The 27,993-nt window shown below is 31.8% G+C and overlaps 1 protein-coding gene across 3 annotated transcripts in view; it reads left to right on the forward strand.

Annotated features, from left to right (window-relative positions):
* The window catches only part of LOC118189876 (GPI ethanolamine phosphate transferase 1-like), a 129,494-nt gene that overhangs the window by 36,513 nt on the left and 64,988 nt on the right, over positions 1-27,993 (forward strand). For all 3 annotated transcript variants that reach the window (XR_015044162.1, XM_085827339.1, XM_085827344.1), the window contains exons 6-8: positions 7,495-7,611; positions 13,291-13,391; positions 25,975-26,123. Coding sequence is in view for 2 of the 3 variants with exons in the window: in XM_085827339.1 (XP_085683465.1) it covers positions 7,495-7,611; positions 13,291-13,391; positions 25,975-26,123 (367 nt within the window). In the remaining variant the exon portion in view is untranslated. The remainder of the gene's footprint in view (positions 1-7,494; positions 7,612-13,290; positions 13,392-25,974; positions 26,124-27,993) is intronic.

Genomic DNA, 27,993 nt, shown 5'->3' on the forward strand with positions numbered 1-27,993 from the left:
ATTTAAATATAAGACACCTTAATCATGTTATGAAAGAAATTTCAGAGCTTATTGGTGAATATCGATCTAATAACTGAGACAGAATTCTTGAAAATATAAAAATTGATATTAGTACTGTCTGGAGAATAGCAAGATTTCTGATATCTGAACATGCCAATAATGTCGGACCTCTACAGTATGGAAACACTTTAGCTCACTCAGAGAAAAAATTCACAGAAGTTTTTGCAAAAGAACTGGAAAAAACTTCCTCTCCTAATAACCTGGAAAATTCCTAACATGATTATTTGATCATCAGTGAAGTCAACAAGTACCTACAAAAGAATTTCTTTGAAAATGAAAATATTCCTTGTATCTCGCCCAGTGAAATTAACCCCTTAACTGTTGTGGGCATATATATATGCCCTTCCAAACTACTATCATTTATTTGCTTTGCGCTGCTACCCATAAAATTATTCGCAAAGCTTTGGAATGCAACACTACAATGACCTTAACAAAGTATGCGAAGGAGGACACTATTTCAGAGAAGTGTGGGGAGAAATTGGAGAGAAGAGTGTGTCTAAAACAATGAAAGTAATGACTGCGTGATATTGGCTGGTGTTGTTTGAGTAAAACTTTTTTTTTTTTATTCTGTGTCCTCCATTTTTGTTTACTTTTTGTAGTAGATTCTAGGAATAAAGAAAGATATAACAGATGTTCCAAACCCATTTATCTTTTTTGAATTATTTTTTGATGAACTGTTCGTGCTTCATATTGTTACAGAAATTTGTTACCAACAGTTTGCAAACGAAAAATCAAGAACAAAATCGTGGCATTCAACCAGTTCAGAAGAAATATATGTTTTTTAGGCATGCTGATTTCACAAGGTATAACACTGAAACCTAATATTACACGTTATTGATCGAAACTCTTATTTTAGGGATCTTTTTTACTATAAAAACATTATTTTTATTATACTTACATCTTTTAATTATACTTTTACTCAAAGCATTAAATTTTATGCATTCATTTTTTTCTTTTATTCTTTATTTTGTAAACAGTTTAGAACAGTTTTTAGAAGTAAACGGTTTTTAGAAAGTAAAACTTGCACTTATTTTCCCCCTAATACATAGCATAACTATGCACGCCTGTGTGAAAAACCGTGGCACTGAGAAATGAATCTTGTACATTTTCCATGGCAGTTAAGGGGTTAATAATATCATAAAAAATTAAATCTTGAAAACCCCTGTGGATATGATGAAATATCTAATAAAGCCATCAAAGAAGCCTTGAGAGGATGCATCATGCTTCTAATTAATATTATGAATGCATGCTTAAGATTAGGATATTTTTCACACAAATGAAAACATTGAGTTATTGTTACATTCCTATAGCTGTGAAAAGGTGCAAAATAGCCATCGACTTATAGGCCTATAAGTCGTGTACCGTGTTTTGGAAAGATTTTTGAAAGGACTGTTCAAGATAGACTCGGTTAACATCTCACCAAAAATAGTATCATTGCAAGCAGCTACTATGGCTTCACTCAAAGACACTGTACTGCAATTCAAATTTTAAATGTAGTGGAAACAATTGCAGAAGCATTCAGCAGTAAATCCAGCATTACAGCTTGTTTCCTTGATCTAGAAAAATCTAGATCTTTTAATAGAATCTGGCACCCAGGATTAATTTATAAACTTATCTGTATTAAGCTTCCATGAAAATTGATTCTACTTCTTAATTCATACTTAAAATGTAAGTTATCAAAATAAGTGTCCCACAAGGAGCAGTCTTAGCACTTCCTTTGAAAATTGATTCTATTTCTTAATTTATATTTAAAATATCACAACTTCCAATTCAGAGTAGGGTACACATGCTCAAGTTATGGAATTCTTCAACATTTATCTGAACTATTTTCCGGAACCTCTGTATTGCAAGAATGGAAAATATGCTAACGATACTGTAGTGATGTGCAAATTCCCAACATGCTATTGGTAATTTACAATTTGGACTTGGCATTGTAGCACGCTAGTGAAACTTATGGAAACTAAAATTAAATGTAAACAAATGCAGTGTCATTCTAATTCAGGAGATATGGTAAAGACTGTAAAGTGAACCTTAATAAACATATGTACATAAACAACCATCACTCCAATTAAACTCGGTTTAATAGCTTAGAGTCATGTTGGATGAGCAATTAAATTTTAAAGAACATGTTAATTATGTGCTTAATGAAGCAAATGCTGCCTATATATGTAGCTACAGCTTAATTGGTCATAAATCAAAACTACATGTAAAAGTGAAAAGAACTGTCTTTGTTGCACTTATCCACTTAAGTCTTTCATATGCATCTCCAATTTGGGCACCTGCACCAAAAACTTATCATAAGAAAATCTGAATTTTTCAGAATAATATTCTTATAAATATTGTTATGAAATATCAACCACGTGGTAAGATAGCTTCACCACAAAGCAGATTTAGGGTTGCCATAAAATAGCAAGGAGAGGCAGGGTTGCCAAATTTGGCAACAAAATTGGTGATATGCCATAGATGGATGGAGAACCTTCTGAAATGAATTCTTATCGGTTTGGCTGAGAATGTTCTCAAAAGCAGCCCAAAAGCTATATAAACCCTGTTTATATAAAACTTGTCTGGACACAGAGTAGCAGTCGATCGCGAGTATCTTGAGTAGTGTCTCGTAGTCTATCAAATTGATCATCAGTCTATTGTCGAGTTGGTCATTGACTGTATATCGAGTTGGTGCATTGTTGAGGCTATCAAGTGCATCACAAGTTGTGTCGTGGAGAGTACATAGAATTCCAAGACCGACTGAACCGAGTAAGGAGCTGTGCTCTCATGCTTAAAATGCTCTCATGCTTAGTTGCCGTGAAACTGTGTTCATCATTATAATCTGAAGATTGTGTTGCTGATTGTTTCAGCGTATTTGTCATAGCTTTTCGATGACTCTAAATGTGTTTTTGGAGCTGTCCTGAGTAATACTGGCTAATAAATTGTGTTTTCATTCTTCATCAAGTAATGTCGACAGTCACTCCAAATCCGGAAACCTGTAAGAAATGCAACAACTGGTGTCAGGAGTGGGGTTTGTGAGTGAATGCCAGTGACCCCCTACAGGAGAATGCCATGGCAGAGGAAATAAAGTTGACAGACTTCTTAGCAGCTGTAAAAGCTGGACTGAAAGAGGTGAAGGCTGAAATAAAAGCCAGATATGACGAGATAAAAGTTGGTTGTGAAGAGATGTAGGCTAAGATCAAAGTCGGATATGATGAGATAAAAGCTGGATATGAAGAGATTAGGGCTGAGATGAAAGCTGGACTGGAAGAGATGAAAGCCAGATGAGAAGAGAATGAAAATTGGATGAGAAGATATGAAAGTTGGCCAAGAAAAGCTGTGAGAGCAACTCCGATAGATTAAAGTGGAGCTTACAAAAGAAATTAGAGCTATAAAATAAGATGTGCAAATAACAGATGTGGTGTCTAAAGGATCAGAGGATGAAGAAATGAAGGAAGTAGCTGGTGAAATGTCTGAGAAAGGATAAAGAAATGATGGATAAAACATCTAATGATATTAAGGGGGGAAAAAAGAGAACATGAAGAAATAAAAGACGGGAAAGAAAATTTTGATCCTGAAGCGGAAGAAAGTGAAAATGCAACTGCTAAGTTGGTAGAAACTGATAGTGGAGTTACGAAGTCACAGTCAGCAACTATTGAACCATCTGAAAATGTATGTGATACTGAGATGGAAGCAGCTAATGTATAGCTTATGCAGAGCACTACAGTATTGCAAGAAGATTCACCCACTTCACAGCCTGAGTGTGTGTTTCCTAATACAAGTTGTACAGACACCAACTCATTTCTAAACCAGGATACTTCTGTTTGTAAAGGGCCAGATTCTAATCATAACTCTGATGCAAACATTGGAACTGGTTTTCATGAAATAGAGGAAAAAAAAAGCATGTACTAATTGCTAAAAATAACAAGGTGAATTGTACACATGATGTGAATCAGCTGCAGAGTAGTGAGAAAATTGTTCCAGATTGTTCTGTGGATGAAAAGTCTGAAAATACCGAATCTTCAGACTGTGACATAAAACACAAATACGTCTGAGAACTGCAGTGAAAGAGTAATAGACCCAGGTATAACTTAAAGGCCTGAGACTGAAATTCATTCTGAACTTTAATTTGTATAATTTAAAATTACTATGTGGTTAATTTGTGTATAACTTGTACATAGTGTAAATATTTGTTTCTATAGTTATGTTATTTGTTTGTTTTATTACGTTTTGTTTGTATCGAATTTGGCTTCTGACCAAGGATTGTACTGCCCGAGATGAGCAGTCCTAGGGAGGGAGTAGTATTACGAGATGTCCACCACGTGGTAAAATAGCTTTTCAGCAAAACAGGTTTCGAGTTGCCATAAAATGGCAAGGAGAGGCAGGCAGGGTTGCCAGATTTGGTGCAAAATTGGTGATATGCCATTCATGCATAGAGAACCTTCTAGAATGAATTCTTACCGGTTTGGCCCAGAATGTTCTCGAAAGCAGCTCAAAAGCTATATAAACCCTGCCTGTATGCAGAGTAGTGATAAGTATTTTGAATAGTATCTCGTAGTTTATCAAGTTGATCGTCGGTCTGTTGTTGAGTTGGTCATTGACTGTATCGTGAGTTGGTGCATCAAGAGAGTTGGTTCTTAAAATCTGTAACATTAGAGCAACAAAAGCTTTGAAATGAAAAAAATATATTTGCCGGTTAGTAGCAAAATATTGTTGCTAAGCCCAGATTATGCTAAGTAATGAATTTAGATAAACTATGAATTTTAATGAAGTGATTACTGTTAATAAATGAATTCATTAATAGTAATTAGGAGATTAATTAATATTAATAAACTGATTTGTACTTATTTTAATTTTCTATTAGATTTTTAAGCTTTTTTTGTTTGCTTATGATTTTGAAGCTATAATTTTAAAAAAAATTTGGCTCCAAAATTTACATAAGTTTTTATTTTTTGTGTACTAGATTGCTTATATTTACATATTTTTCTCTCAATCTGCACTTTTTTTTTTCTTTCAAATCTGCTCAAAATAATATTTTTATGCTATTTTTAATTTGTTTATATTTTTGATGAAAATCTTGCAATCTTTTTAAATTTGTTTATACTTTTCATGCTGTTATTTTCAGTTCCGTACTCAGCTTGTAGGGGTTGGACTGATCAAGACACATATTGCTTTGTTTTTCTGAGATTATTTTAAATTTTAAACTTTAATTTGTGTCTTTATTGGTTCAGAAATAGACTGTTTTATTTACTTCTTTCATTACATCAACTGCCTGATGATGATGCAGTGAAAAATGTAAATTTTTTATTTCATTTTTGTTTTGGGCATGTTTTGCCCTCTTTTTCTTCTAGTTTACCATTGTGCATCTGGTTTTTGGTTTTTGAACATGGTTTATTCCAAATTGAATTAGAGTTTAATTTTAAATGTATTTTAATTTATTTTGCACTATTACCAACACTTGTTGCTGCTTTCAGTGCACAATTGGATTAGGTTCTTAACTGCTTTTTATTTATTTATATACCTGGTGGCCATAATTAAACTGACAGTGCTCACAGTGTTCTGTAGCGCGATTTATTTGCAAAAATGACGCCACATTTTGTAGGAAGATTAAACAAGACAGGGGACGAAGGATCCGCCAAAAAAACAAATTAGTTCCAAAAGTCACCACTAGGGCAATATTTGGCACTGTGTAATAGAAAATAGAATGTTAACAAATGCAAATCAATACAGAAATTACCTTTTATTTTGCATTCAAATGAGGTTCAATGTGGCTGCCATTGTTGTGGACCACATATTGCATTCTGTGCACAATATGCACAACAGCAGAAAGTAACATGTCTGCAGGAATCTCCCGTACAGTCCGTGATATGTTATCCTTCAACGTAGCGAGGTCCTGGACCACTCCTTGATAGACCTTGGACTTAAGGTAATCCCATAGCTAGAAGTCGCATGGGGTAAGATCAGGGGATTAAGGTGGCCATGCAGTTGGAAATGAGCGGCTAATGACTTTTTCTGTTGTGAATTTCTGTCGTAGCATCTGTTGCACCCATACAACAACGTGTGGAGGGGCTCCATCTTGCATGAAAATGATTTCCCCCAGGCATTGTCTGTGCTGAATTGTTGAATGACAAAGCTCTTCAACATGTGGCGATATTTCTCTCTGGTAACAGAACAGGTTTCCGGTCCTGTTGGGGTAATGTTCTCATAGAAGAATGGACCTACAATAAATTCTGCTGTGAACCCACACCAAACAGTTACCTTTGGTGAATGTAAGGGAATTGCTGTGACTGCATGTGGTGGTTTGTCATCCCAAATTCGGCAGTTCTGGGTATTAACAGTTCCATTCAGGTAAAAGTGGGCCTCGTCTCCCCATAAGATTTTCCACGGCCAAGCATCATCCACCTCCATTCTGGCAAGAAAGGTGAGAGCGAAAGTCAGTCGCTTATCATGGTCGGGGTACAGTAACTCCTGTACACGGCTGATCTTGTATGGATAGAAGTTGATGATCTTTCGTAAGATTTTCCATACCCTACTGTAAGGCATTTTCATATTCCGAGCTTCTCCACGAACACTAGAGGTGGCAGCAATATTGTCTGGTCCTCTGTCGACAATCGCCGTGGCAACTGCTTCGATTGTATCCTGTGGTACAGGTTTTCGTCCTCTGCCTGACTGAACCTTCAGAGAACCTGTTTTCTCAAACGTCGCAACCATTGCTTTTAGCCTATTAACTGACACAGGACTGTTACCTTTACACATTTTTTGTGTGTTCTAAAAGCACGTAGAGTGGCTGACGCGTTGCACTGGTTGACGTAAAAGAATTTGACCAGTAACGCACGCTCAACTAAAGAAGGAGACATTGCACATAAACTTTCAATCCGATTGATTCAAAACGTAACACATTGTCTTTTAAAACCCAAGCAGCTGGCACTGTGTGAATGTATGTAATGTGAAATTTGAATAAAGAACTTCTTCTGCTGCTCAGCGTACGTGATATTGCAGATCACAAGACTTTATCAGAGTTTATGTAGATTTTACGCTTTTTTAAAAGTGTTGCCATATTGCACTTTAACTAAATCAGAAAATGTGCATGATAAAAGGTAATTTTATTTGGTAATAATTTGCATTTGTTAACACTCTATTTTCTATTACACAGCGCCAAATATTCCCCTAGTGGGGACTTTTGAAACTAATTTGTTTTTTCGCGAAATCCTTCGGCCACCGTCTTGTTTAATCTTCCTACAAAATGTGGCATCATTCTCGCAAATAGATCGCGCTACAGAATACTTTGAGCACTAATTATGGCCACCTGGTATATAGAATTTGGACACAAGAATTTGTGAATATCAGTGCCTTATGGAAATATTTGGGTATCCTGTAGGCATATATATGTATGTAATTAACACAAATTATAACTATCCAAGTAATGTTTAATTATTGATTTTGGTATTTTAGGCTCACATGGCTCTGGAGAGACTGATGAAACATACACACCCTTAATAGCTTGGGGAGCTGGAATAAGAGGACCTCTTGGTGAAGGAAAAGATTTTTATCATGATGGCCTTTCAGCAGGTGATAATTTCTTTAATTTTTAGTTTTAAAAATATAGCTCTCCTGATTCATTTGAAATATTAACATAAATGTTATTTTATATTTCTTCAGACATAATTTTATATTATTTAGGTCCTAGCTATATATGCAGTTAATGGTAGGTGTAACCAAAACTGCAATACAGAAATACTAAGCAGATTATATTCCTATCATTGACATATTCAATTTGCAGTACTTTTCAAAGTGAGTATTAATCCCTTCAACAAATCTAGAATCTCATTAACATGCTGTAAAGTGTCACAGATAGCAACCAAAGAGATCAAAATATCAAATAAAATCACATTCCACATCATAACACGTTGTCCTCAGGCTGTGTAACAGACAACAGACAAATGAGTAACACCATTGCTCTGGATATCACCAGACATATCTTCAGTCATCTAGCTCTTTATAATTCTTTTAATAATATGTGCAGTCAAAAGTCATTAAACCGGACTCGTCGGGACTTCGGCAATTCCGGATTATCAATTTTTCCGGATTATAGATCATCAGTTTAAATCTGGTAAGATGGCGTGCAGAAATTATAAAATTAAAAATATGAAACCGTAATTTATGAAATAAAGAACAATTATGATCTAAAGGGTATCGAAATTTACAAAAAAAAAAAGCTTAATATTTATTTGTTTACTTTATTAAACATTTCTTTCAATGTAAGTTGTTTAAGTTGCTTCATTTTTTATGTGATAATACTTTCTCTTTAATTCTATAAACAGACATAATTTCTTGTTCAGTTACATAGTTTCGCTGTTCAAGTCCTATAATTGCTGCGTCAAAAAAACACTAATTTGTCATTCGAAATTTTTTCTTTTTCAATAACCTCTGTGTCTCTTTCTTCGCTATCGGAAGTGAATTATAATGACGAGGAATTTGATTTAAATCATATCAAAGACGGAGTACATCGAGATGAAATACTACATTTAGTAAGGAATTATAAGCCAAATAAAATAAAAACATCTGCCCTGAAGATAAGGATAGTGCTGACGGATCAACTTCCAATTCATTGTGTGCCGCGCAGAGCAGCGTGAAATTGATAAACAGATTTCGGAATGGTTAGATAAGCAAAGTATATGACTTTATCCATTTTTTTGCAGCAATTCTACTTTTTGTTTAATGTACTTCGAAACATACTTTCGCTTTGTAGATCCTTTACATATTAGTAATTATATATCAGAAATTCTATTTGATATAATCGAAATTTCAGGCTTACTTTTATAAAATTGCTCTAACAATCTGCAAAAAAATAATAAGCCGGATCCAATTTGAAGATTAAGGAACAACGCAATTTGCAACATTAACTGAATTAGATAATTTTAGCTTCACTTATGCCATCCGTTATACATTAAACGCGCATTCGTAAACGTATTTTGCGCATGCGCACACACATATTCGCAACCGTAAAGGTCTTGCGCGCATGCGTCATGTTTTTGCGTGATATCTGTACGTAAGGACAGAATAAAAGACTCTTTTCCTCCAATAAAACTAAAAAACTGCTTTAAAATGAATTCTAAAGAGAATTTTTCGTGGCGTCTGTACAAACGTATGTACGTACATGCATATGTATCTCGCATAACTCAAAAACGAGTAGCCTCAGAACGTTGAAATTTTGTGTATAGGACTACTATAACATGTAGATGTGCACCTCTTATTTTGGTTTCAGTCGGCTGCGCCAAACGTATATAAATATATTTATAAATATATCCACTCTGTTACCTGGCTCAGTGATCTCAGTTTCTTTACTCTTATATGTTTGTAAATTGTACATTTTTTTCTTTAAAAATGATTGAATTATGTTGTTTTTATCTTCCGGTTAAGGGTTTTATGCCTTTAGTAAATATGCAATATTTTTAGAATTATCAACAATTTAAAAGATGTTTAATTTGTTGATAATTTTAAAAATATCGCAGCTAAGCCTATTTTAATGGCTGCCATTGCTTGTTTGCATTTGAAACAGCTGAGTAGTGAATTTGTTGCCAATCTAGAGAAACGTAGCTTCGCAACAACAAAGATAAACGCCTTCATTTATTATTGCGATTTAAATCATGCTTAATCCTTTCTGGAATTTTTTCGAGGAAATAAGTTTTTAAGATTTACTTAATTTTTAATAATTAGTAATTTAATTTTTAATAATAAGTAATTTTTAGTACAGATATTTTGAGTTTTTATGTATTTTTGCCTTGTTCCAAAGTGAGAACTGAATTAATTGAATGAGAAATACTCAATCGTCTGTGAAAAACTGTTTCTTTTTTGTTTTGTTTGCTTAATTTCTTTTATAATTCGTTCTAGCTTTATTATAGTACTTGAATAGAACATGTAGCAACGATTAGATAATTCTTTAAATGATACAAATTTTGTGCATTCTGAGTTATAATATGAACAAATTATAATACTGTTAAGTGAACCTAGCGCCAGATATAATACTGTGTCGCTATGGTAAACAAATAGAGTGAATTTTAAAGAATGCACTTATTCTATTGTGGTTTATGAGCTGTCGGCAAAGTAGATATAATTAAATCCAATAAGTTTAAACGAAATGCAAGAAAAAATGGGTATAATTTAATATTCCGTACAAGGAAGTCATGTGGTGTACACATCAGATTTTTATTGTGTAATTATCAAAATTCTAAAGCTTTGAATTTTATATATAACAGCACAGTTGGTAGATGATTCCATCAGTTGAGCATAAAAGCTGAATGTCTTAAAGGCAGTGTAGCTGTTCATCTTATGGTAAATAAATAAAATAAATATTTGGCGACAAAATTGGCAATGTGCCTAGAACGCCGTTTTCTCAGGAATATTCTTGAAGGTAGATCTATATGCCCTGCCTGTATGCAGAAATAAGTAGTGTCTTAAGTTCAGAGATTAGTAATGTGGTAAGTTCAGCGATTACCTTGAGAGCAATTGACCAAATAGATAGCTGTACTTTAATGCTTTGCCGTGAAGCTGTCTTCACTATTATAGCCTGAAGGCTGTGTTGCTTATTGTTTCAGCGTGTTTATCATAGTTTTTCCCCTACTGTAAATGTGTTTTTTGAACCGTCTTGTGTAATAGTGCTTAGTGGCGAATAAATTGTGCTTTGATTCTTCATTAAGTGTTATCATCAATTACTCCAAATCCATGAACCCGAAGAATGCAACAATATCTTCATTGTTCATTGGACCTCATTTCAAAGCAGTACACATTGCTGAAAATAATTCTCCTCCAGTCCACGAAATCCTAGGATGAGTGTGCCCTGTACCACTGCAAAGGTGCCTGGTGATGTGCAACAGTGAAGAGCAATGGCCTCCATGATCTCAACTCCCAGTCACTGAGTCACCTATCAATAGTTATTGCAGTCACTGATATCCCAGTTATACATTAGATCATTGGGACACATCAAAAGCTGCAAATACCGGTCGCATAAACAATTGCATTCTATGATCACTCTCGGTCGGCTGCGACCCTCTTGACTCTCTATATGGCTAGGGTTCACCCATTGCTGCCATCATCATCAAATGGTGACATTTCTTCAACCCAGATGTCTAGCAATCCTATGATTTGATCATCTTGCTTCCTTGTCCAATTGCATGTCCTCTTTCAAATGATGACATATGCTCATACAGTTCACGAACCCATCTGTACGGCATTGGTATTGTCCCATGGGTTGTTTTAATCACATTTGCATGGAAGTTATGCCTTATCTTTGGAATGTCTTGTTGTTTTACACACCATCTGATTGTTGTGTTGTAATATGCTAGAGCTCCAGCTAATCATTCATTGGCTACCAAAAGTTAATCATTTGCATATTCTAGTGTGAAGTAGAGAGAACATCTAATGTAAAGTACAGAGTTCTAAGAAGCAGTGGAGCAAAGTTTCTTATATCAAGAGTATGTACTGAATATCAGCATCTAATGTTGAGTTTTAATTATTTTTAAAGCTATGTATGTGAAGTACAGAGAACACCTAGTGTAAAGTACCGAGTTCTAAGAAGCAGGGCAGCAAAGTTTCTTATATTAAGAGCATGTACTGAATATCAACATCTAATATTGAATTTTAATTATTTTTAAAGCTATGTTTTCTTAAAAGCTATTCTTTTAGCTGTCAATCTACTGATTTCATTCTGAATTCTAATCATACTGTAATTTAACTCTTGGTATATTAGCCTGTATAATCTTTGATTAGATTAGCTTATTTTTAAATTATTTATTTTTCTCCCTTTTAGCATCTAATTTTGGGGTCCTACTTGTACTATACAAAGTGAAGATTGTAATTCCTTATTATGTATTAATAAAGAGGCTAAATTGAGCACTAAGTGTATAATGTCATGTATTGTTCTTAATAGTATATCATATCCATATATATGTATTGAGTTGGCAAGAAACTAATTTCAGTTTGCACAAATAGATAGTGTGATGTTTGTTTTGTTGTTCTTTTGTCAATTTTATAAACTTTTTTTTTTTTCTTTTGAGGTATAGCAGCTGACACTTAGGTTGCTGTAGAAACAAATTCTGTGTATTTTTGTTTCCAACTTTTAGTTTATGGTTAGTTTTAACATGAGGTACAAAAATTAATGTTTTCGACATATTTTACTTTTTTATTTTCACAAAGGCAAGAAAATGGCTGAGACTTACAAAGATATATGTGAAGTTTATGGTATCGGTTGCTTATCGAAACGCATGTGTCAGAATTGGTTTAAAAAATTTTATTCCGAAGATTTTTCACTTGAAGATGATTTGTGGCCGACCTTCTAAAATTGTTGATGAGAAAATTAAAGCCATAACTGAATTAAATAATTATATAACTATGTGGGAAGCTGTAAAATGTTTAAATGTATCACACACAGTGAATGAAAATAATGAGATGTCTTGAACTAAGAATTTTTTGGGTTCCACATGAACTGAAAGAAATTCACATAACACAACGAATCAATACCTCCAATATGCATTTTAAAAGTAATGCAATTGATCCTTTTTTAAAACAAATTATCTCTGGTGAGGTAAAATAGATCGTATACAATGACATTAATAAAAAAATGTCATTGTCCCATGCTATCGGTGCTGTGTATTTTAAGCTGCTTCCAAGCAGCCAAACAATCCATTCAGATGTTTACTGTCAACCACTTATGAAACTGGAGGAAGCAGGCAAAGAGAAAAGGCCAGTATTTGCAAACTGCAAAGGAATCATATTCCGCCATAATAATGCGAGGCTTCACACAACTTTAGCAATGCGTACCAAATAATTGGAGCTTCATTAGAGAGTGATATATATAGCCCCTACATTGCACCATTGGATTATCATTTATCTTAGTTTACGAAACTTCTTAAATGGTAAAAATTTTAATAGTAACAAAAATCTCAAATTTTACTTGGTTGAGTTTTTGCAGGTAAAGTTCTACGAGCATGAAATCATGAAGTTGCCAGAAAGATGTCATTTAACAAAATGGAAGATATTTGACTGAATAAAGTTCACATTTTTGTATAGAAAAAAATTGAGTTTCAGTTCCATCTAAAAAATTGAAATTGCTTTCTTGCCAACCCGATATATTGGTTGTTACATCTTTCATCATTATATTTCATGTATTGGTCATTCTTGAACACTAAGCGTATAATGGCCATGTTACAAAGGTCATATACTGGCATGGTCTTAATTTATTCTCTTTTACAGAATGGAAACTCTCCCAAGTTAAAAGAGTTGATGTTAATCAAGTTGACATAGCTCCCTTTATCTCTGCATTAATTGGCATTTCATTTCCTGTTAACTCTATGGTAAATACTTTTAATCTAGATTTTTTAATCAGTAGAAAGAGGCAAAAAATTACAAGCTCAGATTTATAAGCTGTATCATGTGTTAAATTGTAAGCTATATGTGTTTAATTCTAATACTAAACTTTTCTTACTAGCTAATAATATATAATATGTTTAAATCAGAATTTGTGTGTTAGCTGAGAATAATACAGAGGCTGTTTGCACATTTTTTAGATGATTTTGCTATTAAAAGAAAAATCATCTGCTTGTAAATTTTAACTGCAGCTATATTTTTGAAAGTATAAATTATTATCTTCTATCTGATAGTTTCATTTTCATGCAAAAAATGATGCTTGTTAAAGAAGCTATGGATGGAAAACTATGTTTGTGCTCTTTCTGAAGAAAATTATTTGTGTCTAGTTATTAAAAAATGCCATGAAAGCCATGGTTTCTTGATATAAGCTGTAACAGGTAATATTGTCGACCAAAAAAAAGAAAAAAGCATCAAAATTTGGCTTTAAGGGGGAAAATTGTTCCAAATACATACCCAAGGAAAAAACGGAATGTTGCATTGGTAAGCTATTTAATGCTAAAAGAAACTATGCCGAGTCAATAGACAGTTGCAAAGTCTGCTCAGTATCTATCAACTGTAAAAGAAGTGATTAATGCTGATTTGAATCTTTAAAAAGCAAAAAATTGAATATCCATTGTCTTTCTGTATGATAAATTGCTAAATGCAGAACATGCTACGGAATTCTTTATGGGAAACATTTATCCGGACAAAAATGGGAATTGTTACAGTAGATAAATTTTGGGTGTATTTAAATGACTGCAATAAAAAGATATCCATTTATTTATCATCAAAAAAGAGAAAAAATCTTAAAACATGGTACAAATTCTGAAAGAAAGTTTTTTAAAGGGATTTATGATTGTTGCTGATTTTTCATATAACTTCAAATTAAAAATAAAGAGAATGGAGAAAAATGTTTACATAAGCTCCACATACTATCAAGAACATATTTTATACCCAATTTTCAAGTATGAAATATGTTCTCTTTAGCCACAGTGCCATCAATCAGTAAAATTGCATTAAGGCAAAGCTAGCAGCCACACGTCAAAATCCTTTCTTAATTTCTGAGAAAATATTAAACAAGAAACAGGAGTAATGGCCATACCCTTCATTCATTTATCTACTAAATCCCTGATGTCTATGGATTTTTTGCGTTTTTGGGCTTAAGATTGCCCAGATGTCAACCTACAACCTTCCTTAGAGTTTGGAAAGCTGTTAAAGAAGAATGGGATAAAATACCTCCTCTGATACTATAAACAGCTTTATTGTCTTGGGAATTATGATGTAAAAGATAATGAAGATTAACAATTATCAAATAGAACATTTAAAATGCAAAAATGTTAGGGAAAATATTTCTGTAAATACTATGAAAATTGTCTAAAACGTGTGCGAACAGCCTCTGTAACTTTATGTATATTTCAGACGTAAAGCATTTAAAAAATGTTTTGATTATCTGCACACCCACCAAAGACTTTGGTGGTGACTTTGAAGAGTATTCAGAAACTCACTGATGACTAATTTTTCATCAAACTAATATGTAAAGCAACGGTCATTTTGAAAATGGTGCGGCATTAAGAATTCTATATGAGAGTAATCATTAAAATTTAAAAAGCAGTAAATATTGGTAATTAAACACTTTTTTTATTCGAAAATCCTCCTTTTCTGTGTTGTTCTCCTCATGTACACAGCAATCTGCTTTTTCTTAACCTCTCAAAGCCGGCTGGTACAGTAGTTGTACCAGGAGAATGACTTTCTCAGACGCCGGCATTGGTACAACTGTCGTACCATCCATGCCCTCCCCATTTTAGAGAATCGCCTATCTGTAGATCTTTGGGTGGTCCATTGTCGCTGCTCAGAGTAGCCGCTGGCTACGCATTATTTCCCTCTTCTTATCAGTTTGGCTACATTTTGGCAAAAACCGCAGGTTTCGTCTTGCGCCAATATACTTGAAAATTAAATAGAGGCCTCATCTAAATTGAGGTCTTTCTCAATCTGTCTCATAATTTTAATGCTAATTTTTTTAGTACTGACTTTTGCTATGATTAAAACGTCAGAAATTTTGCACGCTCTTTAAGCTTACCATATTTAATGTTTTTTAATCATAACAAATAAGAATAGATTAATATTTTAGATTTAATGCCCTTCTAGAAAAAAAACCGCTTTTATCGTTTACTTCCTTTTCATACTTATGAATAATAAGATTTTATTTTGACATTTTTTTGTTAAGTGCATAAAACCCTTAAGAACTGTTAACTCTTTCAAAGTGCTTCTATTATGCAGGCAATAAATAAGAGATAATTGTATGCATAGTAGTTTTTGTGATTTTCATTCATTCAGTGATTGCTTTCAATGATTTTCATTGATTGTAAATTAAATAAAATCAATTTATCTTTAGACCCTCTTTTAGGATGAGATCTGCCAAAAAGTATTTAAATATCAGTAAAGCTCATGTTACTTCTAAATTGAATCAAAACATCAGTTACATTGTATAAAATTTCGGCCAGTTTTATTTGCTGAAATTCTTATACTCCTCAAGAGATAAAGGGAATTTAGGCAAGTTGATAAAAAAAATATCTTTAAAAAAGGTTGTTATATTGTCTGTAATAAGGTGTATGTCAACTTACTATTAAATGTATGAAAATTAAGATTGGATTACGGAAAAGCACGCGAACGCTATCTGCTTAAGGGGATGGATGCTTTCGTGTAAACCTTTTTAAGAGAAAATTGCTCGCATTTACGTTTCTGATGGAAAACTGCACATGTAATCAACCCGTTCTTCGGTATTGATTGGATTAATTTTGTTCGCTTACTGAATTACATCAAAGCACACAACAATTACCTGTATAAGTGGAGTTATGCCTTCGCGGAGGACTTTCTAAGAGAAGCTGGCTTGCATTTACGTTACACAAAAACCGTGAATCCAACTATTTATCCAGGATTCAAACCCAAGCCAGCTACAAGTGTTCAGCCACCTTTACCGCTGTACTGAAGAGCCCGTAAAAATATTGATAAAGGAAAAGTATTGAAATAACCGGTTTAATTTACTAACCTATATTTCTCAATCGACAGTACATAAATTACGCATATGAGGGGGATTATTTGTGAATAAATAAATTGTATTGTACTTTTCTCCACTATTTCATATTACGATGGAAATATTGCATTTCAAAGTTATTTCTCATGAATGAATTTTGCTCTTCATGATTTTTGATATTTTCAAAGAGAAAATTCCACACTTTAAATAAAAAAATACATGAGAAGATACTTTATGCAAAATTTGGCATAAACGGTTTTCTTAATTTTGCTTTGAAAATATTCCAGGGTAATCGTTTTCATTACTGGAAGAAATATGAAAAACAGATTTACTACATTGTGTCAAAACCCAATATTTCCTTATTCTTTTGAAAACGTGAAAGATTACTCTTTCTAAAATAAATTAGAAAATATATTATGTGCAAATAGAATATTCGTTGAAAATGAAATAGACTTCAACGTTTGGATATAACGATGGTTTTAGACGAAATTTCTACCTATGAAAAGAAATTGACGTATAATTAATTTTTCATAAACATTTAAAACTGTTCTCAAAATTCTTTTGATGATTGCATGTATAAGTCACGGATTTTTTTCTCTGCTAACATAAACAAAAGCAAATTTTACAAAGAAAAATGCTCGTTAAAGATATACCTTCTTTGCCTGATAGTCCAATGTAATATTTGTTAAAGTTAAATGATTAAACGCAACCAATGTATCTCGGATTTTGATTTTTATATCATAATAACAAAATTATCAAAAAAAGCAGATTTAAATCTCTGTTATTGTTATGTAAAGCTTTATTATTGCTGTAAGTTCATCTCAAAATCTAATTGTATTGAATCTCATTCTAATCATCTAATGGTAATAAATATTATTATTAATATTTCATTAAATTAGTCATTACCATTATTTTATTAATGAAAATATGTTATTAAAAATCGCATTCCAGCCTGCAGACTTACAAATCTAGTCTGTATTTACTATATTTTGTTAAATTTTGTTCTCGCTTTCTAATTTCTAATATGAAAATACGCGAATATAAATGAAGAGTGAAAACAAAGTTAAAAAATTCACAAATTATTTACGAGATTGATTAGAAATAGTGAGTGAAATATAAACATTGCATACATTTTGTTCTAAATAAAGTGTGCACTGGATATGCATCCAGTACTGCATATTTATTTATGCACTATTTATTTAGAACTTCATTTAAATGAAAGCAAAATAATCATCGAAAAAATTGCAAATCTAGCAACCCCTCTACTATGGGACGTAAGCGTCCGACAAACATGTAAATTTTACTTCATCCATGGAGGGGAACTAACGACTTTTCTCATTAAGAAAATGTCAAAGAGGGGGCAAAACTGTTTCGGATTGCACCAGTCTGAAGGCTATATTATGAGAATTTCAGCCCAGTTTTAGAAGGTTAAAAAACATCAGAGAATGGCACAACTTAACATCCATACAGTTTGGCATTGCACACGAGCCGTAATAGATATGTGCTGTATACTGCTGGGGAAAAAAGGGAGGACAGTTCTATATCTCTCATTCTACTAGGCCGATTGACAAAATTCAACTTATGTTTTTCATGTCTCGAAAGCGTGAAGTATGATATGTATTAGATTTATATATAGCATTGTTCTAATATAGGTATTTTGACACAAAATCTGACTTTTTCTGAAATGACATGCCATATTTTTCCCACATTTCGATTCTATGACTCAAATTATGCCAAATTGCCAAATTTTGTAAAAATTGCATGAGTAGTTTTTGAAAAAGTAGCTCTCAAAATTTTAGCTCCTCAATGTTTATTGAATTTGGTATATATTTATTATTCTCTTTTTTTTATTAAACATATTTGATTCTTCCTTTCACATTTTGAAATTTAGATTCATTCCAAATAAAATTTGGCCATTTTTTTACAATTTACTTTTAAAATTTATATTTTTTAATAATTTTTATAAATTTTTCAAAAACATTTTTGAATTATAACCTATAAAATTTTTACCATCATCTTAAACTAGATGCATTTCTAATCATACCTGCAGAAAATGACATTTTTATTGGTGCATTTTGAAATTTGGCATATTTGTTGAAAGCGATAATGACATCAAATGTGGTTTAGACACTTTGTTAAAATCATTTAAAAATAGGAATGATGTAACTTTTTTCCATTCCTACACAATGGAAGGGAAAGGAAAATAGGCTGCCGTATATTAAGAAGTTCGCCAAGTAAATTATTCTTGGTGTAAACTGGAAAAAAAAAAAAAAAAAAAAAACGCACTAAGATAACTTTTTGAATTTCTCTGTAAATTTCGCACCAAATTTTACAAAATTTAATATTTAAGCATAATTTGAGTCTTAGAATCAAATTATGGAAAAAAATTGGTATGTTATTTCATAAAAAGTCCGATTTTGTGTCAAAAGTGTCAAAATATTTATTCAAAATGTACATGAAAATAATGTTGCTGTTAGATGAAGCATGTTCTTAAGAAAACTTTTTTTTTAATTCCACATATCCAGTATCAAAACCAACCTCCCCCAAAAAATTTTGTGTAGTGATGGTTTGCAAACTCCTCCATAGTTTGTTAGAAAAATAAACATCATTCAGATCAGATTCATCATTCAGATCTGATTGCAAGGTGTGGATTTAATTGAAAAATTGCTTTCCTTCTGTAACAACTTTTAACCCTTTCGCAATGGGCACCTCAGCACTGAACTGCTGTCTCCAGATGGCACACTAATAGGCTGCACTATTTTGTGAGGATGGACAATTCATGCTGCTAACCTAATTTTAGGGAAAATTCACATTTAAATTGGTGGTCCAGTTGCTCCAGTTTTTGATACATTATTAGAGGAGCACTCAAATAGTTTTGCCTCTTCCAGTACTTCAGATATTTCAGAATTAATGTTAAAACTTTGTCATATTTTCCTGTAAAATTTTATAAAATAATTAATTTTTACTTCAAATAAATGTATATGGAAAAAATATGCACAGTGCATTAATAGAAATTCCTTCTTAAGAAACCAGCATGCATAATTTTTTTACTTAGGCTCAATTAAATACATATAAACAAATGTGTCCATACTAGAATCACTATAACTATCACTTTCCAATTCTGCAAAATTATCATCAGTGTCAGGAAAAGACTTGTCATTCCTGTATACTCTTCTTATCTTAACCCTTTACGGCACACTATACGTTAAAGTCAGAATTTCAACAAAAAAAAAGTTATATGCAGTATATTTAGTCCTAAAGGAGTATAGAGGTAAAATTTTGTAAAAATTGCACTTACCATTTTAATCCTGTGGATGTTCCATGAGGTGGAACACTGCGCCACCAGAGCTTTTAAAAGTGCGATTAAGCGAGCATTGCAGTGAAGCACGAAAATGAGTAGAAGCTTTTGTATAAGAATGAAAAAACTCTGTATTATGGCTGTATGCATGTTTTCCTGGATATACACAATATTCTTGAATATATACGGATAAATGAGATAAATATCTATATACATAAGTCTTATATACAAAAATATTTAAAAATTTTCGGAAAGAGTTAGACCTCTCCACGCCATTTATGGAAAATTAATAATAAAAAAATTAATATTAACAATAAAGAAAAATAATCCTATAATATAAACATACATGAAAAATATCTACACACTTATTGAAAATAAACGGGAATAAGACTAAAAAACGACAGCAAAAAATCCGTGCAGGTCTAAGTAAAGATGAGTCAAGCTACTAATAAAATTCTCGCTTAAAAACTACTCCCAAAAAATCGAGATGCAAATTAGGACTTTCATAACACAGAACACACCTCACCCCTCAATACTGCTTTGTTTGAATTCATTTCCCCCAAACAACGGAAACAGAAAACGTAAATAACGGATGTTCTCTCCTAAGCACAGATGTTCTGATTTGTAACAGCATGAGATCGCTAATGGAACACCCGGTTTTATTTAATGATTCTGCGTATGGTTTTTGTATAAAAGATTTAAAAAAATATAGAACAAATAATTTGGAGTACAGTCAGCAAAATTATGCCTAATTTTTTTTTTCCAAATAAAAATTTTATATCATTAAAAAAATAGAGAAAATTTCTTGGAAAAAAGTGGATTTTAATAACATATAATAAATGAAAATTCTGGGTCTCCTTGTGATATGCTGCTATCTACTGTTTAAAAAGAAAAGTCCAAAGTATATTATAAAGTCATTTTTATATATTTACTGTTGAATTTAAAATTTTCAGAAGCGATTCAATTTGGGTGTTCCATGTAGTGGAACACTGAGCCACAAAGGGTTAAATACCTTCCCCCTATATTTAGATGTAAAAAATATTTTCCTAAACAATATAAATTATCTTTCTTAATGCTAAAAAAAATATAGAAGGAATAAATATAACCTCTATCTTGTTATATTCGAAATATTCTGAATCATTAAGACACCTGAATTTGTTTATATTAAGACCCAAGAATCTCATTCTAAAACAAAATGCCAAAAATAAAAAAGATTGCAAAGGAAGTCAACATACTTCACTTTCGATAAATTTCACTATGACAGGCATGCAGCTACCTTTTGATGTTCTGTCTAAAAATTCATATGTGGTACACCCAGTTCATAGAATGAATTTAAACAGTGTTTCATGTATGACACACCCGGCCATTAGGTAATACTTGCCGCTGATGCATATGTGACATGCCTGGCATGATAGGTTTAAAGCTGCGAATCATGCCTTATTCAGTGGTTTGAAAGACTGATATGATATTTGTGGGCAGTTATTGTTGGTTTGATGTTTAGAATTTCAGTACAAGGTTTAGCTGAATAATTGTTCACTAAAAATATAATATCTTTCTTTCATTTGCAATTTTCAATTCCCCTGTTGAAGTAAAATAAAGCAGTGTATTTCAGGCTTTGTTGTAGAACTAGTAATTCACCATAAATTGCTCAACATTTTACAAATATTTAAAGTTTTTAAATTTTCGTCTTGCCAGAAATTACTGAAAACTGATGCTCTCTCGGGTCTTACATATTTTTTTTCCAGTTGCCAAAAAATTTCCATTTTCTCAAAATTGCTGTAAGGCATGTACAATTACATAAGGATAGGACTAATTACAATTATTCTGTGACTGGACCAGAATGTTGCCAAATGGTCACTAAGCTTGGCGAGTTCTGGCAATTTCTCACCAAATTTGATAACAAAAGTTAACTGCCGAAACCAGTGCGAGCTATTTTGCCAAATGGTGACACAGCCATTTATCCCAATGTTAAATGGACTTACCCCTGTAACTTTAGTTTTCCAGCCAAAATTTGCATTCTTGAGACCTTTCATGTTACATTATACAAGAAATATTATAATTTATATATAATTTCATTAAAATTATTTGCATATATTCAAAATTCATAACGCTTTTATCAGGTTTAAAAGTATTTTGATAAACAACAACTTTCTCATTCTCAGTGTAAAAGTATAAAAAATTACATAATGAAGTTAGCCAAAGAAATAAAACTTAGTATAGCTAATTAAATATTAATATATTTTGCATCAGAATCACATTACAAATAGTTTGGTAATCTGTATTATAAAATGAATTTAAATTAATTTGGAATTCTTTTAAAATGACATCTTTGTACTGTGCAAAAATTCATGAAAATTCTTGGTGTTTGCAGGGTTGCCACGCTACCTGGAAAACCGGAAAAAGTCAGGAAATTTAAATATTTTAGTCAAAATCTGGAAAAGTCAGGGAATGTCATACGGCGATCCTAAAAAAAGCGAGTTTTGTGCCAACATTGGAAGCGATCACTTTGTTGGTGAATTATGTATTGGATGAGCGTCATTCAGGCAGCTGGCGTAGAGCCAATTTTCGCAGCTCCAATCAGATTGTCTTTTAGAAAGGCAAAGCAAGTTTCTGGCAAGTTTGGATTCCAGGAACCTCGAGAATCCTAAGAATCGCATGTGCAGTGTATGTTGAACTAAAGAAAATACCTTCCCATTCTTGTATATAACAAAATCAGTTTAATCCTAATATATGGTACCATGGAGGTTAGAAACATTGACTTTCATGATAATTTATACTCGGATTTTCGTACTTTTTTTGCTTCAAATAACTAATCTCTTAATTCAATCTCTTAATCCAAATAACTAATCTCTTTATTAATTTACTTGTGTGAAAAAATATTTCCTTTTCCTTTAAAGTTTAAAGAAATTTAAAACAATATTCGTTTTATGTACTCTTGATAAACTTGACATTTGAACTTCATGATCTTCGGCAACAGATATTTCGCGCATACGCAGCTGTTTCTCTATGTTGGGACAGAGCCATTCCTGTTGCAGAGAATTTTTTTTATCTTAACAATACGTATTTTTTATTCTAACCTCCATGTATGATACACACGGGATTTTGCGACATTATGATGAGCTTAGTCTTTCTGTCTCTTTGTCTCTGTTTAAGAAGAAGATGTTGGGCAGTAAACCGCTCATTTTGATGTTGGCGGCAGTTTTCAAAATTGTACCAAGGCCGTAGCGAAAACTGGGATTTTACCGCAAAATCTTTTTAACTTTTTTTTTTCATTTTAATAAATGCCATATTTTTCATTGTGCAGTAAAATAAAAAAATAGTAATCAGTCATCTAGGCTAGCGTTTAATATGACTATACTCACCAAAATATCATTGATTATTGTAATTCAATTTTTAAGTAATCAAATTCATTTTAATGTTATTTATATCATTTACTGTTCTTCTTTCCTCTAAATTTATTTATTATTAGTTAATAATACTTTCAAATTTCAGGCAAATTTCTCTGGCATAATTCTGAAACTAAATCTAGCAGTATGATGACATACTATCACGAAATTGAATGCACATATTTTTGCTTATGTATGCTGCTTAATAAATGTAAAATACCTGAATTTATTTTAAAATATCATTAAATAGATTTCTTTCTTTCGTTTAGCTGCAAAATGTCTTCAAAAAAACTAATTTTTTAATCCAGATTGGGCAGATTCTAATCTCAATCTTCAGTGGAGAAATAACTCCTATTATAGCTATAATAGCTTTCGGGATTATATATATAATAAGTTATATGCAATTGACAAATTTTTGTGTTTTCAAGTGGTACCATAATTAATTTACCTCTCAGCGCAGCCAACGTGAACTATGCAGATAAACTGGAATTTTCTCAAAACACGCCTGGAAAAATCAGAGAATTTCATTTTCCTCTTTGAGTGGCAACCCTGTGTTTGGGTACAAATCTTCCAAATTTTCAAATTTCAAGGTTGACAACTATGCCTTTAATATAAACATTTTACCTCCAGTTTAGTTTTCCAGTTCAAACTAAAATATTTTGTGCAGCATTAATTGGTAAAAATAGTCTCATTTTGTAGCCATTGAAGATATCATTAGATAGATGGCCAGCATAGATCCTTCACTATTTTGAACCCATTGTTCTTAACCATTCTTCATCATTTCAACATTGTTTTGAACCCAGCCATTGTAACATCATTTCTTGATTGGAAATCTTTGCTTTTGCTGTAGTCTTCCCAACTGTAACGTTAGATTTTCTTCCTTCTACTCAGCTTTATTTTTGAAAACTTCAGCTTTTGGTTCTTGTTCAGCAATTATTAGGTTAACTGTTCAACATTCATTTTCAGCACTGACTGATGAGAGACTCTTCAGTCTTGTCTTCTTTTAAGAGTAAATCATTAACGTTTTTGCTTCTGTAGTTTGCCTTAGTTTACATTTCTTTCACCCCCTTTCACCAGCTGTGAAAACCTAAGAAAAGAGAAAAAAATTCTTTTGTGTTCCATACTGTCTTATCTGAAAATTAACAAAGATGATCACCCTAAAGGCATGCTTTTAAATGAGCGGTAGTTTTCATTGCAGTGCCAGCTGAAGGCAGTGGAAATGCATTCCTGTTTCCCATCTTTTTAAGTAAACTTTGTTTTGTATGATTGTAATACAATCCCATTCTGGAGAAAGTGTGGCCAATTAGGCTACAAATCTCTTAATTTTCACTGCATTCTGCTGTTTAGAAAACATGAAGTGATAAGTTGCTGTCAGGAATAACATTCCAAACAAACCTCATTTAGCCCAAACAGTATGTCTCATTGCTGATGACTGACAACACATTTCAAATTGACAAGTCTATAGCAAGGGAAGTTATGCAATTATTAACAATTAAGCTACTTAAACTGTACTTCAACTTGTGTCTACTTGTGAAAGACCATATTCAGTACTCCTGAAAATATTCTCTGTGTCTTCAAAAGAAATGCTTTATATTTTGACATCCTGATTGTTCAAAACTTAGAACAAACTGATGAGTAGTTTTTTCAACTTCTTTGTGCATACAAAATAATTACATACAAAATATGAGGTGCATTTCATAACATGTTAACACCTTCTGGAAATCATTCTCATTTCCATTCTGTCTTGTTGCTTAAATGTACAATATTCAGCTGCTGCAATTTCGGGAAATTATACTTGCCCATTTTCAGAATAAAAATCTGCATTGAAGGCTTTTCCATAAACCAAGGTTTTTCTCATCTCCTTAAAGGTTCATGTTATAAAATTTCTCACCCCTTTCCCAGGAAGTAAATGGATAAAACTTTAATAAACAGCCTGGTTAGCAAAGTGTGTACATCTTCTTTTAGGACCTTTGAAATATACTGTCACTATTCCATGCCCTTCCTTGAATGGAATTGCATCATGAATGTTAGTAGTTGTCCATGTGGCGGAATAATAGCACTGATTAGGAACATGACTGCTTAAAATCATGTGATATGCTAGAAGCACTTTTCCAAAACAAAAGAGAATTAATGGATTATGTGAGTAATAGAGGTACTCGGAGAATTGCAAAAGGTTGATTGATAATTGATTCATTTAAAAATCAGAAAACAATAAAATATTAGCTGATGTGTTGAAGAAAATCAATAAAAGAAAATCAATAAAGAAAATCATAAAAGAATATGTTTTCAACATATTCTTTTATGATTTTACAAGTTTTGTCTTGAAATTTCAGTTTCTACATTTACAGTTTCTGTTGCAGTTTTATTTTTTCCTGAGGCTTTAGTTTTTTGTATCAGCACAAGTGAAGCCAAGAATTTGCACATAAATGAAAATTTTATTGCCTCTTTCTTACACATTAAGAGCAACAGTGTAGGTTCAGGATAGCCACAATACCATAATGTGCATCTGCTATTTTTCGCAAGCATAATGTAATTTTTATTGCAGAATAAATTCTTTTATTCTATTTTCAGTTCTATGATCTTGTATTGAATTAATCTATAGTCTATTTTATGTTCTGAGTAAAAGAATGAAATATTTCTAATTATATATTAATGAGACAATAAGATTAGAAAAGACATATATTCATTTAGAATCTATCTTCTAATTATTCATAGAATAATACTTTTAAATCAATGGTCTTTGAAAAAAACTTTATGTAATTTGAGTTGTAATTTTCAAAACTCAAATTTATCTTTTGTTATTTTTAATAAATAAGGGGATATTGCCTGTAGAATACCTTGGAACTGATTGGCCTTATCAAGCTCTTTCTTTACTTACAAATGCTCGACAAATTCTTGCTCATTATCAACGTCAAATGCTCCAGAAGAAAGAGATTACACTTCCATTTTTTTTCTGGACCTTTAAGTAAGTATTTTTATTAAAAAACTTATTATCCTACTTACATCTTAAAGATAATAATTTTTATCCTTTTTATTACAGTATTTTTTATAATTATTTTCTTTATATCACTTTGTTTTGAAATTCTAAATGCCATTTTAAATATCACATAAAGACTTTATATAACTAGTGGTTATTTTCTAGTGTTAAATTTTGTCTTTTCTTGGTTCTGAATTAAAAATTATATTTTTAATAGTTAGGAAAAAAAGCATTTCAAATATTGTAAGAATTCAAATGCAGTAATTATTTTTAAAGCATATTCTAAAATGTGTTCTTAATGTATATGATGAAAGAAAAATTTATGTAGTGTAAATTTATGTATTTATGTAGAGCAAATCAAATATACTTTTTCTGCAATAATTCATAAACTGAAAACAAAAATTCAGAGAAGCTTTAAAAAATTTGACAGTATTGTTACTGTACTGAAAATGAGTAAAAAAGCTATGTCTAATTTTATGAGAGATTCATTTTGTTAATATGGAAATTAAGGTAATTCATTGCATTTGATATATCTATTACTATGCTGGGCTTTATAGTACTCTTTTGTATTAAAGAAAGATAAAATTGGATTGTAACATGGCAAACTTTGACCTTGACTGATATCAGGAAAAAACTGATATTCTATGGAATTTATAAAACATTTTTAAAAATCATCAGATAAGAGAAATATCATAAAATGTATGATTCATATGCAGAACATTTTGGGATGTAATATCAAAATTAGTTAACTAACTTTAGTATGAGTTAATTACACTAAAATAACCTCTTACCTTACATTTATCTGTTTGAATATTAAGACTTTCTAAAGGAATTGTCAAATTTTATAATGGATCACATGTCTTCTATTGACTTGTTTTTGTAATTTCCTTGTTTCTTTTGGGGAATTGAAATGATTTAACAAAGCTTTTTCATCTAATTGACAAATTAATTATGACTCTGATGTTATAAATGTTATCTGACTTTCTACAAGCCAAATTCTTCCATTCATTTCTTCTCAATCTACCTGAACCAGTGTTGTGTTTCCACAACATGTTTTTGATAATATGTAATTTTTTTTAATGGGCATAGGAGCATTTCCAGCTTTTTGTAGTACTTTATAATCTTGAATAAAGCTGATAGCTTTTGTTGCATTGCTTATTAAGTCCTAAAGATCACTGAAGAAAATAAGTTATAGATACTTTAAAAATAATGCAAGAAGACTTTTATGCACTTAAAAGAACAGGCAAAAGGATATGTTTGCAGAAATTTTTTGGAAAGTTATCACCATTTTACTGGTCTACTGAAGCTTCTGTTTGGGGTAATTCATGAATGCCATTTATATTTCTTCACACAGTTTTTAATACCACTAAATTAAAATTGAATTCACTTGTCTTCTTTTGAGAGAAGAAGTTTCAGGTTTCATGCTTAATAAGGAGCATAATGACATTAGAAATCTTTATAATGGAGTCTTTACAATTTGGGGGCCATTATGTTCTGCCATCTTATTATAATATTTATCATTCATGTAGCCTAGCAGATTTTTTCATTCTAAGAGATATAAAATCTACAATTTAATTTCCTTGAAAACGGACAAATACACGATTCTCGGAGCATTTCATTAATTTATACATCATACGGAGTATTATTTCAATTATGTAAAAAACTAAGCCATTTTGAAAGCAGTAAATATATTTCTTTAACTTATCATCATTTTATTTTTTAATAATGTTGTATAAAATTAAAAACCCACCAACACTTGAAATCTGCACAAGCTCTTAGTGAAATTCTGAATTAATAAAACCACGAAACCACAAAACTTTCAAATTTAAAATTGGATATAATTTTGTGTGCATTTTAT

The sequence above is a fragment of the Stegodyphus dumicola genome, chromosome 1 (genome assembly GCF_044657685.1).
Source record: "Stegodyphus dumicola isolate Sdum_Otavi_A_Nest chromosome 1, ASM4465768v1".
NCBI lineage: Eukaryota > Metazoa > Arthropoda > Arachnida > Araneae > Eresidae > Stegodyphus > Stegodyphus dumicola.